The following is an 18,978-nucleotide window of genomic DNA, read 5'->3' as shown; positions in this document are numbered from 1 at the left end:
ACAGTATTTCCAAGTACCACTGCGGTCAGGTAGTCTAAGGCCGTCCAAAACATATAAACAAATATACTTTATATACTATATAGATTGTATAAATGAACGGGAGCACTGATGCTGCCTGATACATATATACCTGATAAAGGTTATCATTATATATATAATTTGTACAATATAATGTTCATATGTATATAGGAGTTTATTCTATTCTATTCTTTACCTTTTAATTATATTGTTTAGTTTTTACTATTATTGTTTTTTTTTTTTTTTTTTTAAATACTACTGTCCTTTGGCTGCTGTGGCAAACACATTTCCCCGTTTGTGGGAATACTGATTCTGATTTATTTTCTTACGTGTGAGCCATCGCTTTTCCATAGACAATCTGTTGTAACGGAAATTGATGTGGTGTCGGTCTCCTAGCAACCGCGAACGGTTGTCCACCTGCGTCGTTGAAGACACTAAAGTCCTTGAAAGTCCCTCCGCTGTTAACTTTGAGCGAGCATACTCTACATTAATTCCACTGTTTTTTAAACAAAGGTAACTGTGAGTAGAGTCAGTGGCACGTTTAAAGAGAAGTAATTGCCGTTTTATTAGCTGGCTGCAGCACACCACAAACACGGTTTGGTCTTTCAGGAGCAGAGCTGATGATTGAGAAGCTCAGTCTGACTTGTGATGGACGGCTGTCACACCGACAGCTCGCATGTTGTCACTCTTATTGTGGCCTGCCACTGGAAGGCAAGGACATGCTGATTTACAGCAATGTCAGCAATGTCGAAAAAGAGCTGGAGGTTTGTTTTTGTTTTGTTAACTATGAGTTGTGTACAGAAAACACGCTTCGTCTTATGAACATCCATTAGCTAGCTAGCGTGCAATTGACAGTGAAGGCTTAACTTTTCTCACCACAGACGTTTCTTTGTAATGTAATTATTAATGTATTTAGTATCTGAAAACGCTTTTTGGCCATAGCCTGTTTGTTTTGTATGGGGTCATTATTATCTGTGTGTCATAGAAAATGGGCTACAATAAGCTAACACAAAATAATATCTTACAGTGTAGTAATATACTTTCTATAGCTCAATATTTTAAGGCAGGGAAAGAAATTGTGATCTGTCAATTACAATTTTGTGTTTAATTGTAATCAAACTCACGTATGTAGCTTAGCTTGTTAATTTTGTTGGCTAATACAAGTGCAATGTTGTATAGAGCGATGTTATAATGTATGAATTTCACTATAGTCTAAATGTTTCTCCAAAGCCACTGCGGCTAACAGGCCACCATGGTGAGATCAGTGCCATGACTTTTGGAAAAGGTAGCAGACCTGTTCTCCTCTGCTCTGCCTCTGCTGACTATATCATCATCTGGGATATTGAACTGTGCCAGAAGAGGACACAGGAGGGTAAGGAAACAGCTCTGTGTGTGCGCTCATGTGCACAGCAGTGCACTTGGTCCCTCGGTTGAATTTTATTCTGTTGTATCCAACATTGGCTAGTCTAAATCAATGTTGTTTAGTGTTTTGTTGTCATTCACATTAAATTGTAGAGGGCACCTTTGCACATCCTATTTTGGACTTTTTCCTTAGTGAAAATCCTAACAAGCCTGCCACCTAGTGAAATGTTACCAAACAGGTCAGCCTCATTGATTTGTGTACAGGTAAAGTTGCGGCAGGAACAGTTATCGGGACTTCACTGGGCGAAGTCGTTCATCTTGCATTCTGTTTATCTGATGAACGAGTGGCTGCGTGCTCAGGAGCAACTGTGTATGTTCTGAGCTCAAAGGTACAAGATAATGCATATTTTCACAATTTACGTTGGTGCTCAATCTTACTTACAAATACTGTAGTTTGTTGTACTCTGTGATTTATTTAAGCGGTAGCATCATAAGTCATCACTTTATCTTATCCAAGTTTCATTGTTGTTTTCCACATCAGAGACCTGATGTAATCTCTACTTTGACAAACCACCTCGGGCCCTTAACATCAGCAGAGTTCTGTCCCTGGAATAAAGACATTCTTGTCACCACATCAGAGGATCGCACTTTTAAGGTTCTGCTTGATATTCACCAATGACAGAGTCAAAATGATCACACTTTTTATTCTTGTACAGTGATGAAAAAATTATATACACACCATAATAACTGTAAAGGTAATTGCCTTGTCTCTTTTCAGGTGTGGGACTTAAAAACTGAGACTGTTTCTTACCAGTCTTTTGTGCTTTCAGGTGAGATATTAATATTGTTGGATCAAAGTCATTTGCCTTCCCACAATAACAGGAACTGAATTCCCTAGATTTGAATAACAGTGGTGGTAGAATCATATGTACATGTTGGACCTATAACAAATCTAACTCTATTAGTATATGAATTAGCAACAATTATTCAAATATAGGTGTCCAGACTTATCTTTAAGCACTGGTAAGACTCAAATTCAAGCACTTTCAATTCATGAGTAAGAAATATTAAGTAATACATTTTAAATGTATTATTTTTTACACAGTGATATCTGTACAGGAGTCAGAGCCTTGCAACGTGATTGTAAACGTCACATTCTCTGACAACTTTAATTCTTTAGCCTCTCCGCTGCTCAGTGTGCTCTTCCTGGAGGAGAACAGGCACCTTATCACCGGCTCAACTGATGGACAGGTAAGTGACTGAGGGACAGAACTTTAAACTGAGTAATGACGGACTGAAAATTGTAACACACGTGCATCTGTTGGTTTAGTTGTGGTGCTTTACTTTCCCTGATGACCACAAGTGTCACCTGGTGACCAAAATGGACCTTCAGAAGATGGAAAAAAGGCATCAATTGCACCAGCTGACTGTTAGCTATCCAACAGGTGATGTTGATAGATAATATCAAATGCCTCTTTACTAATTCTGTTCCTTTTTTCAGCTGCCCAACTGAAAGATAAAATTAATTATTTCTTTCTTTCTTTCTTTCTTTCTTTCTGTCTTTCTTTCTTTCTTTCTTTTTTTCAGGAGGTGCAGAACATTCAGCTGTGGATAAAGTGGAGACATCAAAGCCTGTCCTCAGAATGGCTTCATGTAGCTCACTCACTGACACCAAAAGTGTGCATGAAAAGTAAGTGAATGATACCATTCATAAATCGAGTGAAATATTAATATTTGCGTTTTTCTGATTATATTTGAATTAATTGTGCAGCTGTATTACATTGATGATTTTTATAATGCTGTCCTCTAGGAGCATGCCCTCTGAATTGGGAGCATGTCCTCTGAATTGGTAGATATAGATAAGCAGTTATAAGATGGATGGATAGATAGAGGTTCGGATCTTATTATGTTTTAAAACTGTTAACTTTATTCATTAGTCAAAGTAAATGACGAGGTCCGGGTGATTTTGACTGTTCTAACTCTCAGGTGCTCAAAGTGAATTGATGGGCCTTGTCATTATGACCTCACCATGATGGAGAACTGCTTTACTTCATTTGTGACTAGGAATCTCCCTGTTGAAGCAGGACATGATACTTTCAACACTGTGTATATTCTCAAGGCTCCATTTAGTTCAATTTTCCACAAGGTATAGATTGCATGTGATACAGGAAAATATTACAGAAGTGGTTCATGCACAGTTGTCATGAAAAAGAACAACAAATAGCTACACATTTCTGCCATTAACATCATGTAGATGTCTGACTGTCACAGAAGCCTGGAAAAAAATGCCACATCTTTACAGGCTAATTGCTGCACGTGTCCACACAGTTGCAGGAAACTTCACACATCACAGGAAGCTTTACTACCTCATAGCATAAACTGTTTCAGGCTGTTTAAACATTTGATGTTATGACAGGAAGCAGGCACTTAGAAAACACATACGCAACTCTCTGTGTATTTTGTGGACCACTGAAATGAAATAGAAATGGATCCCTCTTTGCACTAAGCAAAGCACATGATCTCAGAGCCACATCATTTTAAGTCTTGACCCAAACAGACGCTTCTGTGTAAAAATCTAGTTCATCAGCTGTATGATGTCTTTGTGCGACCACTTTTTTACTGGCCTCCATCTGATGAGCTTTAGAAATAAAACAATTTTGCTAAGGTGAATTATGGGATAAGTATGCATGTGTAGAATTGGAAATTTATACGTTGGCGCCCCCCACTGGTATAATCAAAAAAGACATTTTGGCATACGGCTATTAACGCTGCAAAACCTTCAGAAAAATTTGAACGATGCAATAATCACATAAATCATACGTTTTTCACACATAAAAGCTTTCATTTTTTCACACAACATGTCTGGCAGGAAAATAATTATTCATTAAAATGTTTCAGCATGTGGCTCAGTGCAAGAAGTGGATAGAAAAGGAACCACCAGACTCAACTTCTTCTTCTCTCTATTGTTTGGCAGTAGTTTCCATCTCGCTGGGTGTGCAAAGTTTAGGCTACATGAAGTCAAAAGGAAACCTGAATAAAAACCTATAGTCCTATGGTGTGCATGGCTTGCCACTTCATCACATCAGTGTGTTTTTCTTTAGTGTGAGGTTACACAGTCTTTCCTCAAATGATCTGAGAAAATGCTTTTAAGGGAAATCCTGTAACACAGTTTTTCCATATGTCTCTGTGTGGGCCCCTGCAGGAACAACAGCTGGTTATGTATTGGAAGCTCTGATGGCCTGTATGTGGTGGATCTGGCTACCTCAGAACTCTTAACAGTTCTTTATTTCAAAGGTAGGCTGCTGGTGGTGTGACTGTCATGTGTTTTTGCTTTTACCATTTTAAGATTATCTTTCTTTTTAAAGAACACTATAATTGATTTTCAAATCCCAAAGGGAATTTGGTACTTCTTTTTTTCCATATCCTTTCTGCTTTGCTGTAGTTTTCTTAAAGTAGAAGCAGTGCTGTTCATCTCAGCAAAATCTTTTGGTTACTTATTTAAGCCCAGTTCTTCAGAGTATCATAAGTAAGATGAATTAGTCTTAATCCGTCAGTCCTGCCAACACTACATGTCAGCTTCCTGCTTAGAGTGTGTCAACAGTAGCTAGCCACCCAAATAGCTAGCCCTGCCGTAATGCTCTCTCTGAGTGGACCATTTGTTTGCTCATTACATTTTAAAAAGCGATCTTGGGTTAAGTGACTGTCTGAATGGCATTATCCGATAGTTGCAAACGAAAGGACAAACCTGCTTCCCATTTTTGTTAGGGAAACTTTTGGTTCAAAGTTGATTTAGCTACCTTTATGTAGCACTATCCTTAGGGTCACAATTACCTTTGTGTTGAGGTAAAACCTTGCACACAGTGTCAACAAAAACTCCATATTATAAACTCCACAAAGATACTATATATTCTAATGATGCATATACCAATAGCTTGTATGCCCACATTTTCAATGTTGATTTCTTTGCATAATGTAAAGCAACTGATACATATGAACTGAAAATTTATAGTATCCAAAACTCACGACTGATTTTCATCGTTGTAGATTACCACAGCCTGAGCATCACACTGGCTGGGTCGTGGGCAATCTCTTCAGGGTGGGATAAAGCTGTGAGTAATTCTAATAACATCTTGACAAAACCACAATATAGTTTTGACTGCATTGCTTGTAATAAATCCGCAATCAGCATTTTCTCATTGACAAATTATCTTATGATTCAGACTACTTGCTGAACAATGTGCATACCTGACTGCTTTTGTCCTTCTTCTGTCAATCTTGGGTTTATATGATAATAAATGTTTAACAACTGAATTAATGAAACTTTCCAAACCTCTATAATATGTACCCTTGAAATCAATCCCTGTTAAGTAAGTGGAAGTTATGGAGTGTTTCATGTACTTGTTGTGATTATCTTACGGTGTTCCTGTATTCATTTTATCATAAGTCAAACTATGTTTTCATAGTACACTCCAGGGTTATGTGAAACATATATTTTTACAAGATTTCACTGTGTTTCTTCACTGAAAAAAGGGATATTTGAACACCCATCCCTTGTTTTCTGTATTTTCCTGAACATTAGCCATAAAGATACTGTACATTATCTATTTCTCTTTTTAAAGGCAATTATGGCCTCATTGAATTATTTTGACATTAACTAATTCTTGTATTCTTTGTCACACAGATGGTATTTTTAGTGAGCTCTTTGTTTACTTCATGCGTGGTCCTGCTGGAGTTGCATCTGTCTGATCTAGAGAGGAACTGGGCTTGTGGTGAAGGCTTGTCGGTGTACCCGAGGTAAACCTGGAATGAAAGGAAAATCCTTAGTGATGCTGCAGTATGTTGACCCCCTAGAGGACAAATCGTCCTTTTTTACTTGCTCCGTTCAATAAAAAATCAAAGTAACAAATCAGCTCCATTGGTAAAAATCTGGATTTTTCTCCGCAATAGCACAATCCTTAATACACAGGGGCTGAAAGCCAAGTTCAGAACTAACTGCTAAATGCAGTAGTATATCTCAGCTGCTTGTACAATAAGTAATATGCTAAGTTATTCCGTGTTTCTATGTCGTGAAAAACTCTGTGTGAGACACAAATAAGAGAAAACAACGGCTTTTCTGTAGTTTACATAATCATTTTGTTGCAGCCTGGATCTGCTGTGCTCAGAGAAAGACTAAACTGAAATGTTTTTTATGTCTAAGCTCTTAAATCTGCATGAGTTTTAATAAAGCTCCCCGTACTGGATGTACTCCTAATCCAGAAAATCATACTTATTACTCTCACAATAACTTTGCTTTAATAATGCCAAAGATTGAGAATTGTCCTCTGGGGAAAGAATGAAATTCATTCAGGTATTAGCTGTACCTCCATAAATGATTATTTAGCAAAATCCAGCAGCCCCAATAAACAGTGATGAATTAAATAATATCAAGTGTTATGTGTTTTTCAACTTCGCAGCTTTTCAGCCAAAGCGTAATCATGTCAGCTTGTTAAAACCTGCAAAATATACTGCAGCTGTAGCCATGTTGCTTTCTCTCAGACACTGGTCACCTGACCTCACTAACAGTACGACATAAGAGTGGGGTCTGTTATTCAGATGGCCTGTAACTCCCTCTGACTCTTACATTTCCATATTAACTTGGCCTTTTATAACCACTCTTGCCATCTGGATTTTCATGAGTCAGCAATATTATGGTACTGAGAATTAGAAAGACTAATAATCCTAATGGAAAATGCTGTGCTCCTTCATTTCCAGTAACTCTTCTCTCCCCGTTTCCACCCTCCCTTGTTTTCAGTTCTCCTCTGCTGCCTGCATCTCCTCTGAATGCTGCATTTAAGAAGAAGGAGCCTAATCTTCCGAAAAAGAAAGGTCAGCATGCCTGTCGTTGTCGTCACACTAACTCAGCTCTCACTTATGCTTATGTACTAAAAAAGGAGCTACTGCTGTTTGATGACTTGGTTTTAAAAGTCTGACCCATTTTATATTTCACTCCATGTCTGGCCTGTTGGCTGTTTTGCTTGGACCCAGATAGTTCTCTTAAATTTTACTTATTGTAGGTTTGTAGAAAGCCTGTTTGGCTATTAGAAGAGCTACTGACAACCTCCTTATTATCTGTAAATATAGAGGATTGAAAATATTCCATTTGTTGCCTTGAAGAGGATGTTGATGTGGCATTCATCATAAGATTTCCTTCAGTTTTCATTTGCCACATAGGCAGGTACTTCAAATTATGCAACAGTAAAAGTAAAACACAGTTAGACTGATAAATTCTCACTAATTTAAACACTAACATTTTGTTGTGTAGTTGCTTCTTGCAGTGGTGGATTCTGAGGTAAAGTGAGCCTATTTGTGGTTCTTGGGTGTATCATTAGGATCTGGCAGCTTGAAACTATTCTGCAGGAGACCTACATTACAGTATACTGTGGTTTACATGTTGCTCTTACAGAGGGTTAGCGCTGAGAAAGCCAGTATTCACCAGACTCCCCACAGCTCGAGTGAAGGGAGCTGCCAGTGCCAGACTATTTAGGAGATCTTCAGGGGAGTGTAGAGGTGCTGCGTGACTGCAATGTCAGACCGAAAAACCACAAAGATTTACAGACTAGTCAAACCCACCATGCTGCCCCCCATGTGTCTCTGTATTCTTAAGGATATCTGCAGAATTGTATACAAATTACACCATAAACCTTTGAGACTGCTGCTGTAAAGGAAAATTGTAAGCCTGGCACAAGTCTGACAGAGCCCTTTTAAAAGAACTATGAATGCAGATTAGATATCTGCTGTCGTGTCAAACTGCCATGTAACATAATCGTGAAGTGAAACAGGACTGTTGGCTTATTGAGATGACGATAATCAGATGCCAATACTTTGAGTATGATGTCACCAGTCTGAAGTGTAGCTGCCTGGATTAAGTTGTTTTATAGGTACAGTATCAGGGGACTACTAATGCTGCACTTAGTGTTGAATTGCATGTTAAAAACTCTCTTTGAAAACAGCTAGATTCACAAGATTACGTAATGATGTGATATCGGAAATCTGTCTTGCCAGACTAAGTGTCAGAGGTTAGCGTAGATCTTGCAATAGCATCTGTTATATCAGAATTTACTTAAATAAGAGCAAAGCACAACACTGAGGACATTTCTCTATTGATTTTCATTCTTATCTTAACAGGCTTCCGCAAGTTTAATTTACCAGTGGGCTTTGTTTATTATTCTATGCATTAGGGCTCTTTCAGTTAAGAGGCAGTTGGTCAGCTGGACCCAGGTCTGCTGGTGCTCAGCACAGTGGCTGAAGCTGTAGCAGGAGTATGGTGCTCCAATAGTGCTAACTGCTAATATTTACAGATAAAGAAACAAGAATTTAATTCTGTAAGTTACTCACAATTCAAGTAACATTTTCAGTAAGTACTTTTCTACTGAAGTGGTTATTTTGATGACTACTTTTACTTCTACTTCTACTAATTGTTTTTGAAAAGTAACAGTACTGTTACTTGGGTACAGTTTTTGGCCACTCCACCGACCTCTGGTTATTGTAACATTAAAATAAAATACTGATGGAACTGTTACTTTAACAATTACTTTTTCTTTTTTACTTTTTTTTACTTTTTTTTTAAACTTTTTTTTTATTTGTCAGGAACTTGTTACTCAATAGAAAAATGGTTCTCTAATGTGTCCCTACGTGTCATAAATGTATAAAAAAAATGAAATGACTTCAAAAGGAGACACAGGCTTTGATTTACGTAAATAAAGTTCAGTGCTCATCTAAAATATAATGTTAATGACTACTGCAAGACATCTGCCTACTTTGACATGACACTACGCATTAAGCATCAATGTCAGCTTTATTCTTTAGCGCTCCTTTGCTAGTTTTGGATAGAGTAAGATGGGAAAAACAGAGAACTGTGCGGCCTTGACTGGTCCATTTTGAATGAAAGAGTGTTTCGTGCCTCTCACTATTGTTCCATTAGTCACTGCTGTACAGCAACTACAGTACAGAGTGCCTCCTGTTCACATCTAGCTCTCTATTAAAGTTGGATATTGTGGTTAGTGTTTTATCCGCATAGCTACATGAAGTATCACATTCTTTGCCCTCTCTGTACATTTCCCTCCAGTGTGCTACACATATGTTCCACACATTCTTCAGATTTAACATGATTTCAATTGCTGTCAGACCCTTAGGTTGGCTCAATTTTCATATTTCTTGTCAGTCTTTGGTTACTGCACCACTGATACCTTTTTACTTCTGCTTTTGTTTCTTTCACCTAGTGTGTGCCCCACTTTTCAAAAGTCAGTAAGGCAATAATTCACACCAGAGAGTCTGGTTACATTCAATATAATATCTTGGAGACATATATAGCTGCTACAGTGAATACACTTTTAGAAGCTCAAATTATTTTGTATTTTTCTTGGGTCAATTTCAACAGCTAACTCAGAGGGAGGTCTGAGCGTGTGTCTCCTGTCCTCTGACTAAGCACAAGAATAAGTGTATTATCGGCTGGCCTGAGTCTTGCACCTTTCATTGCAGGCAAACCAAACTGTAAAAAGAATCATTGTCACTTCTTTAAACCACTGAATCTAAAAGTGTACCTAATGTCCTAACATGCATGGGGGTATGAGGTGTAGATCCAAACACAGCAGATAACTGACCTCAAGAACTGTGTATCTGCAGGCAAACCTTACCATAACAGTTATCATTTATTGCGTTTTGTGTCCGAAGCTAAACATCCAACATTTGAACAGACTGAAGAATTATGAAACCGTATTACTGTGATGGTTAAGAGAGATTAGGCTAAGTCTGACATAATGAGGGTAAGAGCCGTAAATGGAGCACCGCTGTGATTTTACGCGGATATGACTCGACTTGGAAATTTGTCTGAAACTCTCACTTTGCTTCAAATAATACTAAGTCTCAAGTCAGCGTAAATTATGAGATTTTTACTGCCTCATAAAACTAAATGACCATTATATATCAGCAGGGGGTCAATAGGGCTGCTAAGCAAAATGCCAAGTGATTGTGTCGCCAGGTAATTAGATCTCTGGCCTTAAATGCGTTGTTTCTGCATATAATCTTTGCTGGATCAAAAGCTCCTCATACATCACCTCCCACACAACACGGTGGAGAAATGAAGGACGGTGCTACATGTGTGTTAACAGTGTCACCAGACCTGCAAGAACACATGTGTTATGTACATCTTTGCTGATTGATACCATACAATACCAATTTGACCTAAGCTAGATACCAGGTTAGGAAAGCTGTTGCAGGGTTGAAATGAGAAAGTAGGACTATTGCTTTGATAGAAGCAAGACAGCATGAAAAGTATCAGCAGCGATATCCTTTGAAGCTGAACGGATAAAGAAACAACATGTACTAAGAAATAACCCACATTTCAATTCAAAAATCCAAGGAAAAGGGTAATTGTTTAGTGGTTTTCAAGTGTATTCAACAGGAAAATCCTTCAAGCCAAACCTGGAGTGAACATTGGCACTGCTGATCAAAGATGAAAAACACTCCCCGATAAGAGAGGATCAAAAAGAGATCCAGATGTTCTTCTTTTTGACTTTGACTGGTTGGTTTCACTCGCATACAGTTTATCATTGTGTTGGGACTGGACAACTGGAAGCAGGACAACTGTTATTACCTAGCATGCAAACATTGCACAAATCACAGTCAGGGGAGTTTGCGTAGCTGTTGTGCAAGTTTAATGATAAATTCATTTAATCTAAAGTACTTTCCATGCTGCACTTAGCCCCAGGTTAAGAAAGTGCGCTAAACCCAACTTTATCCCAGGGCTCACCCACCCGTCTCCATAGCAGGGTTAGCCCGAGTTTGTGGGGTTATCCCCTGAAATTCTGATAACACCCGGCTAAAAGGTCTCAGGGTCTAACAAGACTAAAGAGAAGTAGTTATACGTCATCATTCTGTTAACATTAGTCATGTGTTCATGACTAATGTTAACAGTGCTAGTAGAAGTGCAGTGTGAACTGTATAGCCCAGGGTCAACTCTAGGCCTGGGGCTAAGGATAGCCTTGGGGTAAAAATATGCAGTATGATAAACCCTTTGATTATTTCCAAAAAGTGGTACATCTGTTTTACAGGTTTTTTTTTTTTTGGTAGGTCAGTCGATAACTATTAGCATAGGTTTGCTAACAGTTATTGACTGTAATCAGGTTTCCCTTTTAAAATTGTTTTAACATAATTCAAATTCCATCTCTGATGTTGTCATATAGAAGATAGGCTATTGCTGTAAACAAACCAATGTGACTTGATTGGACAAAACCATAAATCTATCTGTGTTTTTCATTTCCATGTTAAACACCAGTCCGTCAATAAACTGCAGTACCTTTGAAAGTGAATTACCATCAAAGAAAAAAGAATAGCTGTCTAATATATACATGTATTATTATTGCATGGAAAGAAATTAAAGAGCTGTGTCTAATGCTCGTCAACTAAATTAATTATCCTGGGTAGATAACATTATCATTGGTTCATTTCTGCTCAGATGATAAAGTAAGATTGAATTCAAGTCAAGGCTGTAAACGAAAAAAATATGTATGTATAGTTTGCTCTGATACAACTTATGTCCAAAGTTACCGCCTAGAGATTATGCGACTTTTTCATACTTTGCCTGTTATTTGACAGGAGAGCAGTTCTTGGACAGCCTCACACATTTTAATGGTTGTGGAAAAAGTGAGCTCATTGTAATATAGTAAAGCCACTGACAGTGAACAGGGAGTGAACCATCCCACGGTTTGTGGCTGATGCGTTTAATGCTCACAGCACAGAGTGGTCTCCTAATCGTATTGTATCTTCCTTTCCTATACCCATGAGACAGTATAATGAGTACTTCCATCCTAATTATGGAAAATAATGAACAGAAGTCTTTTATTCCTTTAGAACTGGGGACTCTTTCTTTTTTGTAACTTCATTCTCTGGTTTGGGAATTCATAATATCATTAAGTCTTTGTGTTTGTCAGTCTGTGTCTAATGGACCACCTCATTTTAGGGGGAATAATGGAGCAGCCTCTGGTTTTCCATTCAAAAGTGAGATCGTCTGGATATACCAGTGCCCCAAGGTATGTTCACTTTGCCTAATAGAAAATCAAATTACAGTTAATTGCATTGTCCAAAATGTAATAAGGATTAAGAAAAACTCTCAAGGAAATTTAAGTGAGTGGTGAAAAGATGGAACTTTGCTTTATTTTCATTCTTCACTATGCATTCCACTAATGTTATGATTTCAGTATTTCCCAGGACTTCCCTTATTAAAAGCTATCACACATATTACTCTTAAACACTCAAGATGAAATGTATCCACAAAATTCCCACCATCCTAGTGCTTGACTTGTACAGGACACTTCACGCTAAGGTTAGTTAGGTCAGGTTAATGGGGGTAGAAAAGTGACCTTCTTGGATATTTTCTGCCACCCCAAGACATAGCTTGTAAGTGTACTCTCAGTGACATCACTGGAGGCAATTCATCAGATTACATGCAGCTTCCTCTGCAGCCACAAGTGGTTTTATACTACGTTTTTAACATATGCACTTATACTCCCCAAGACACTTTTAATGTGTCAAAGTGCTGGAGTTCCCCTTTAAGAAAGGCACCTTGATGTCTCTAGCAAACTCTCCAGACCCCTCTCTACATTCATTTTTGTGTTTGTTCTTGATTTTTTCAGAAGAATGATGTTTTCACCTAAAACAAATATTCAGAAGAAGCCTTCCTCTAAAAAGGTTACCAATAATACGTAAGCAGTCCCATCATTTTTAAATACGATGTATTCTAACGTTATTGTTGAAATAAATACTAATATTCTTCTCTTTGTGTCTTTTAGGGGTTTTCTCCTTAGCGATTATCCAGCAGACAGTGCAGCACCAACTATTCCACACAGTCATCTGAGCACTGGCAACAAACCAGTCTACTGCTTTCAGTATTCAGGTGAGACTGATTTGCTGCTGCAACACACAAAACATAATATAATCGTGGTCAAAGTTAAAAAATAACTATATATTACATTCTTCTCCTAGACAACAAATCACTCTAGAGTACAGAAACGCAAAGTAGCTATACAAATAAGTGTTAGTTTACTGGGACAGAAGTTTCTATGGTTTACAGTGGGAAATGGAGACCATGCATTTTTTACTAATAGAGATTTACTGATGGATATTTTGACTTGATTTACAATAAATGTCATTGCAACTGCACATTTCAGGTACTACAGTAGTCTTTCTTATCCCTTAAAACTATGTAGATCCTGGTTACGTCTGTGTAATCACATCAGAATTATCCTAAGCTCTCAGTTTTCCACCCAAAACCATCCCATGGTCAGGTGTCAGGACCTCAGCATATTCATCCATGATACTGTAAAAGAATTGAAGGCTTTTTACATACAATGCCTATTAAAGGCTGGATTTGTAGATATTTTGTCAGCAGTAAGACTGTTCTGAGCCTTGCTATGTAAACACACAAGCCTCATACTGCATTGAGTTTTTTTCCATCCTCCACTGGAAGAGTGAATTAAGGTTAAACAATAATGTTATGATTTATGATGGCATAACAGGTCATTATTGTTGTTACAGAATTATATTACACTTCTGTATTGGTCCTGTTTCTGACAAAGCACTAAAAAATGCTTTCATATAGTCGATAATAATAAATCAGCTGTTGACTGAAAAATCCAAATAAAAGGATTCTGTGGTTCTTTGTCTCTCCCAGGTGACGGGAAACAAATCCTGTGTGGTCTTGGAGACAGCTCGGTGTTATTGTACAAGTCCTCCCTCACTGGAAATCCAACTGTCTACACAGGTGCACGACCTTGAAAATGCATTGAAAGCTTGCTCATTATTTAGGTATTTGCCCTCTGTGAAATAGGTATTTTTGTCAGCAGTGCAGTTTAATGTTATTATTATCAATTGACTCCTCACAAATTAGACTCACATTTTAGGGCTACTTTAGGTTAAGATCTTATGATGTGTTTATGAGACGAGGAGTATGTTAAGAAAAGGTCATCCTCAGCTTGGATTTAGGTCTGCCTTATTTGGGCTATTCTGATTAACATACTTGGAAAATGGATCTATCATGGCATAAGATGAAAGACTCCAGGCAAATCCAAATATTCACTTACTCAGCTACCACTGTCAAAAATGTAGAGTTTTCATTCAACGGAAAAGGGTGGTTTGATTATATTCCAAAGCAAGAAATTGGTACATTCTGTCTTTGTTTTTGTCAGACAGTAAAACCAAGGTGATGGCAGAAAAAAAAAGATGAAAGGGCACATTGTACTTTGAATGCAGCTATTTTTGAACTTACTGATACACTATTGAAGTGAAAGTATCACTCAGAGTAGACAGTTCTGTCTGCTATCACACTGCCACTCAGCTCTGACAGGTACAGAGAGGATTTCATGCATGTCAAGCATCTGTTTCACACTTGATGGCTTTTGTGCAGCGGGGAACACAGTCTCCATAAGGGGGCAGCAGAGATAAGAGGACAGAAGTTGAGGTGACCAGTGGGTCACCAAGAGCCTCTTCTCTTCACCCTGTTTGTCTCTCTGAGCCGCACCATAAAAGTAAATGTTGCAGCCACACACTGATTTCCAGGTTGGCTTTGGACCACTCTTTATATGCAGGCCATGACAAGCCAGTGAGCAGTGTGAGCTGGAGTCTCAACAGACAGTGGTGGCTCAGTGCGTCAGAAGACCAGTCACTCCGAATCTGGACCCTTGGCAGCGCAGAGCCTGCCATTATCCTGGTAAAATTACCATTCTTATACAAACACACACACTTACTTTTGTACTTTATTCTATTCTATGGACTTAATTCATTCCCAATCACCTTAATCTTAACCATCACAGTGTCTGAACCTTTACTCACTCTTTTTTCGAAGTCTTCACTATAACAAAACAGTGAAATAAGGGAGAAGCCAAAGTGACCTCATAGTGCAAAAATCTCCTCACTCTGAAGATCTAAAATCTCAAATTGGTTTGGAAAAAAAACAAAATAACTACAGACACATTTGTTTTACTCTCAACCCTTTCTGGAAAGACCACTGTGACTGCTGGAAGGATTTCGCCCCTTATTGCAGTTGTTGTAAATGATGCCACACTTGAATGACAGTAAAACAGTGGTCACTTCTGTATCAACAATGTTTTGCTTCATGTTTTCAAAGAGAGTCGAAGTCAGGCCCCTGTCAGTGGGCCACCATGGGACTTTGTTTCATCTTCTTTAAACACTCACCAAAACTCAGAATCGAAACCTTGTAGAGCTGGTCCCTTATGTTAGCTAGCTTGCAGAACTAACTAACTCCTTTCACATGACTGGAAATGTCAATATGGCCAGACTTGTGGTGATTTTCAAATTTTTTATAACTTTATCTGTGCTGAGGTGATGGCCTTGTTGGTGTTGGTTTCGTATTTTGAGCGAGACGATGTAGCTCAGCGAGAAGTTTTACACATGACTAAATGGTATTTTACTATTTTTACAACAAACTGATACTTTCAGATCCTTTAAATTTACAAACATCATATGTGTAGCTCATGGAACAACTCAAATAGGATCAAAAACATATTTGTAGTCATCGACTACCATACATTTTTTATTCTGACATATGGTCCCATGAGGCAAACCCCTCTATTGGTTTTCTAGAACATGCTTTCAGATATACAATGTCAGGTTGGGGTTCTGTATAAAGAGATGTGTCATGTGTTAAGAGTGATGGAATATGTGCATCATATAATTGAATATGGCAATGCAGGTAAGAGATGCTATAATTAAGATGATCTAGTTTGTTTTGTCTGTTACTCGTTAAAAAGTGCGTCATGGTCACCTTCAGCAGGGAAATTATGTGTAATGTTCAAAGTGTACCTTTGACATATTGATATAAAACTTGCCTAATTCGGTTTTTCCTCCTCTAATGACAGTAGCCTAATGGAATTAAAAAAGAGAAAGCCAAATTAATTGAGATGATTGAATGGTGTTCTTCTTGGCTCAAAGATAGTGACTTTGTCATTCAAAGCATCTGCTTGACTCAGAACATCCAAAACTATGATTGTGTGCAGAGCCTCCTTACTTCATCAGGTATCACATTTAATGGGACAGTCAAAAGTGTGTCTGCTTCCTCCATGCCAAGTTAAAACTCTGGGGTCTCTCCATAGCTGATGATAACCATCCCTGCTTGCACTACTCAGTGAAATAGTTTGGAGCTTGGCTAGGTCTACAGCCTTTGACTGCTTGGTGTTCTTGTGAAACAACTTGGCAACAAATGCAAGTCTTTTCAGGGACAGGAGCTCTGTCGGGGTTAGCCAGAATTACAAATAGCTTTGCACAGTTAGACTTGAAAGCTCTAAAAAGAAATAACCTCAAACAACCGCATAGTATTCTTACAATTATCGTTGGAAGTATTTAGATGTCAGTTAGTGAATCAGGACAGCCCATCTGTTTGCTTCTTTTACCATTCTTAAGTCCAGCTGTGCAGTCTTGAGGTCAAGGAGAAAGATGTTAATGCCTCATACAAAGCATTTCTGATAAGGATGTCTATTCTTGAGTTAACTCCCTCCTTCTGTGGAACTCACTTTGTTGGAGTCCCTTTTTCAACATGAAGTGAGAAAGAGATAAAATGAGTGTTGTGGAGAGCAAACATTCAAGATTTTATGATCCACCATTAATCTTGACATGTTTGTGGGATAACACAGACTGTATAGTATGTGTAGATTACCACTCTACATTTGAGAGTTTTGCATGTGTCATTTCAAGCAATTTTAAAGTAATAGAGGTGTTCAGGACCTATTATTAGAAGTTTTTATTGCTTTCAGAAGTCAGCCGTGACTTCACTTTGCTTCAGATCACCTCCAGGCAATATGGAGTATATAGTTAGCAAAACTATTCAGGATTTATGAGCTTTCTCTTTTGGCATCAAATACATTGACATACACTGTACACCTTATCATTTTATTATATTAAATTAATGTTATACTTATATTTTAGAAGTCTAACTTATTTAATAAGTTTAATTTGTGTCTCTTTCCTTCCCTCCATTAGGGCAACAGTGCATTCTCTAAACCCATAAGAAGTGCTCAGTTTTATTACCTCGACAAATTTCTGCTTCTGGGATCTGGGCCCTCTTTATGTTTGTATCTGTATAATGTGGACATCACACGTGACAACATCAAAAGGTAATTATAAGTGATTATTTCACAGATTACTTGATAGTGTTGCGTACTGTAAACTAGCTATTTAGTGTACCATACAGTGTAAAGTAATACCGATACCACAAAAGTTTGGGCAAAGATATTTCCTTCTTATTTGATGTCAAGCTGAATATCAGTTTTTCAAAATTTTCAAATTCAAATGTTTCTTGACTGTATAAGACATTATAGTAATGGGGAATCAACAATAGCATCCTCTGGTAAGGCCTCAAACCATACAATAACTGACAGTATAGTGTTAACATCATAGTTATTGCATTATTCTATATCTGCAGCCCAAAGTTGACCATTAAGTTTCAGCTTTGTTTGGGCACCCCTGATTTATATGATCTCAAAAGGTTTTCCTGGACTCCGCAAACATCATGGTGATAAAAACAAAACTTCTTTAATTATAATATTCTTTTTTTCTATATCAGTTTACTTTATTTACTGCTTGTGCTTCTTTTCTGTAGTATCTGTTAACTTATCGTAATGGTAAATGGACAATATTGATATGGTGCTTTTCTAGTCTTGGTGACCACTTAAAGCACTTTACAACACAAGTCCGAATTGAGTCATTCACACAAACATTCATAAACTGGTGGCAGGCACTATTATACAAGATACCACCTGGTTTAGCAATGGGCATTTAAACACAAAAATATTGATGGATGAGCCAGCATTGATGGCCCACAAGGAGTAAATTGGGGTTCATTATCCAGCCAAAGGACACTCTGACAGAGTAGAGTGCACATGGCTGGGGGTCGAACTACCGACACTGATGGACGACCTCTCTATATCCTGAGCCACAGCTGCCCCAACTTCTGTTCCCTGGAAGTCATTGGTGAAATACAGCTGAAGGAAATTCATTGATTGTGATTATGTCCAGATATCAACAGTTTCTCTATTCATGCTGAATCAGCAGAATAAAAAAAAAAATCAGATTGTGTTACGCAATCACAAACCTCAAACCGCAAAGCTCCACAGTAGGACACACACAGTCTTGTTGGCCCCCTTAACAGTAAAACTAACACATCGGCTGTTACTTGCCTTTCTCAAGAGAAAATTAACAACAGTTTCAGGATAGAAAGGTCATTTTTCACAGATTTAAACCAATCATCTGCCACTTTTCACCTCCAGTCGCTCAGTTGTTGCAATAGATACATTTGTATTGGGAGTCACTATAACAACAACATTGCAATGCAATTTACAATGTATTTTTTAAAAGAAAGCGGACTTTATACTTAAACTAGCTTTGTTACTAATTTGATGGGTATCCTGGCTGACACCCCTTACCATATAAACTGCATGACTGTGCTGTCAGAGTTTGTTGTGGAGACAGAACCTAATAAAATGCCTATATGCTCTCTTTTAACGCTGTGTTGTACTTATTCATCTTTCTCTTATTTAGGTTGTTATTTTTTAT

The 18,978-nt window shown here is 37.9% G+C and overlaps 1 protein-coding gene across 2 annotated transcripts in view; it reads left to right on the top strand.

Annotated features, from left to right (window-relative positions):
- The first annotated feature begins 392 nt into the window (after window positions 1–392).
- wdr27 (WD repeat domain 27) overlaps window positions 393–18,978 on the top strand; it is a 43,199-nt gene continuing 24,613 nt past the window's right edge. The window contains exons 1-19 of one of the 2 annotated variants that reach the window (XM_030440914.1): window positions 393–531; window positions 628–782; window positions 1,249–1,390; window positions 1,645–1,769; window positions 1,922–2,035; window positions 2,159–2,210; window positions 2,561–2,631; window positions 2,711–2,825; window positions 2,968–3,070; window positions 4,583–4,674; window positions 5,425–5,489; window positions 6,062–6,174; window positions 7,172–7,245; window positions 12,377–12,446; window positions 13,050–13,118; window positions 13,206–13,309; window positions 14,087–14,176; window positions 15,000–15,121; window positions 17,407–17,540. In XM_030440914.1, coding sequence (XP_030296774.1) covers window positions 639–782; window positions 1,249–1,390; window positions 1,645–1,769; window positions 1,922–2,035; window positions 2,159–2,210; window positions 2,561–2,631; window positions 2,711–2,825; window positions 2,968–3,070; window positions 4,583–4,674; window positions 5,425–5,489; window positions 6,062–6,174; window positions 7,172–7,245; window positions 12,377–12,446; window positions 13,050–13,118; window positions 13,206–13,309; window positions 14,087–14,176; window positions 15,000–15,121; window positions 17,407–17,540 — 1,799 coding nt within the window. In that variant the 5' untranslated portion in view covers window positions 393–531; window positions 628–638. Of the gene's footprint in view, window positions 783–1,248; window positions 1,391–1,644; window positions 1,770–1,921; window positions 2,036–2,158; window positions 2,211–2,560; window positions 2,632–2,710; window positions 2,826–2,967; window positions 3,071–4,582; window positions 4,675–5,424; window positions 5,490–6,061; window positions 6,175–7,171; window positions 7,246–12,376; window positions 12,447–13,049; window positions 13,119–13,205; window positions 13,310–14,086; window positions 14,177–14,999; window positions 15,122–17,406; window positions 17,541–18,978 lie in introns of both variants that reach the window. The other variant, XM_030440915.1, reaches the window with a different exon arrangement.

This window comes from Sparus aurata, chromosome 15 (assembly GCF_900880675.1).
Source record: "Sparus aurata chromosome 15, fSpaAur1.1, whole genome shotgun sequence".
NCBI classification, from domain to species: domain Eukaryota; kingdom Metazoa; phylum Chordata; class Actinopteri; order Spariformes; family Sparidae; genus Sparus; species Sparus aurata.
The sequence above is the reverse complement of the archived record's forward strand: the minus strand, read 5'-3'. Positions and strand labels throughout refer to the sequence as shown.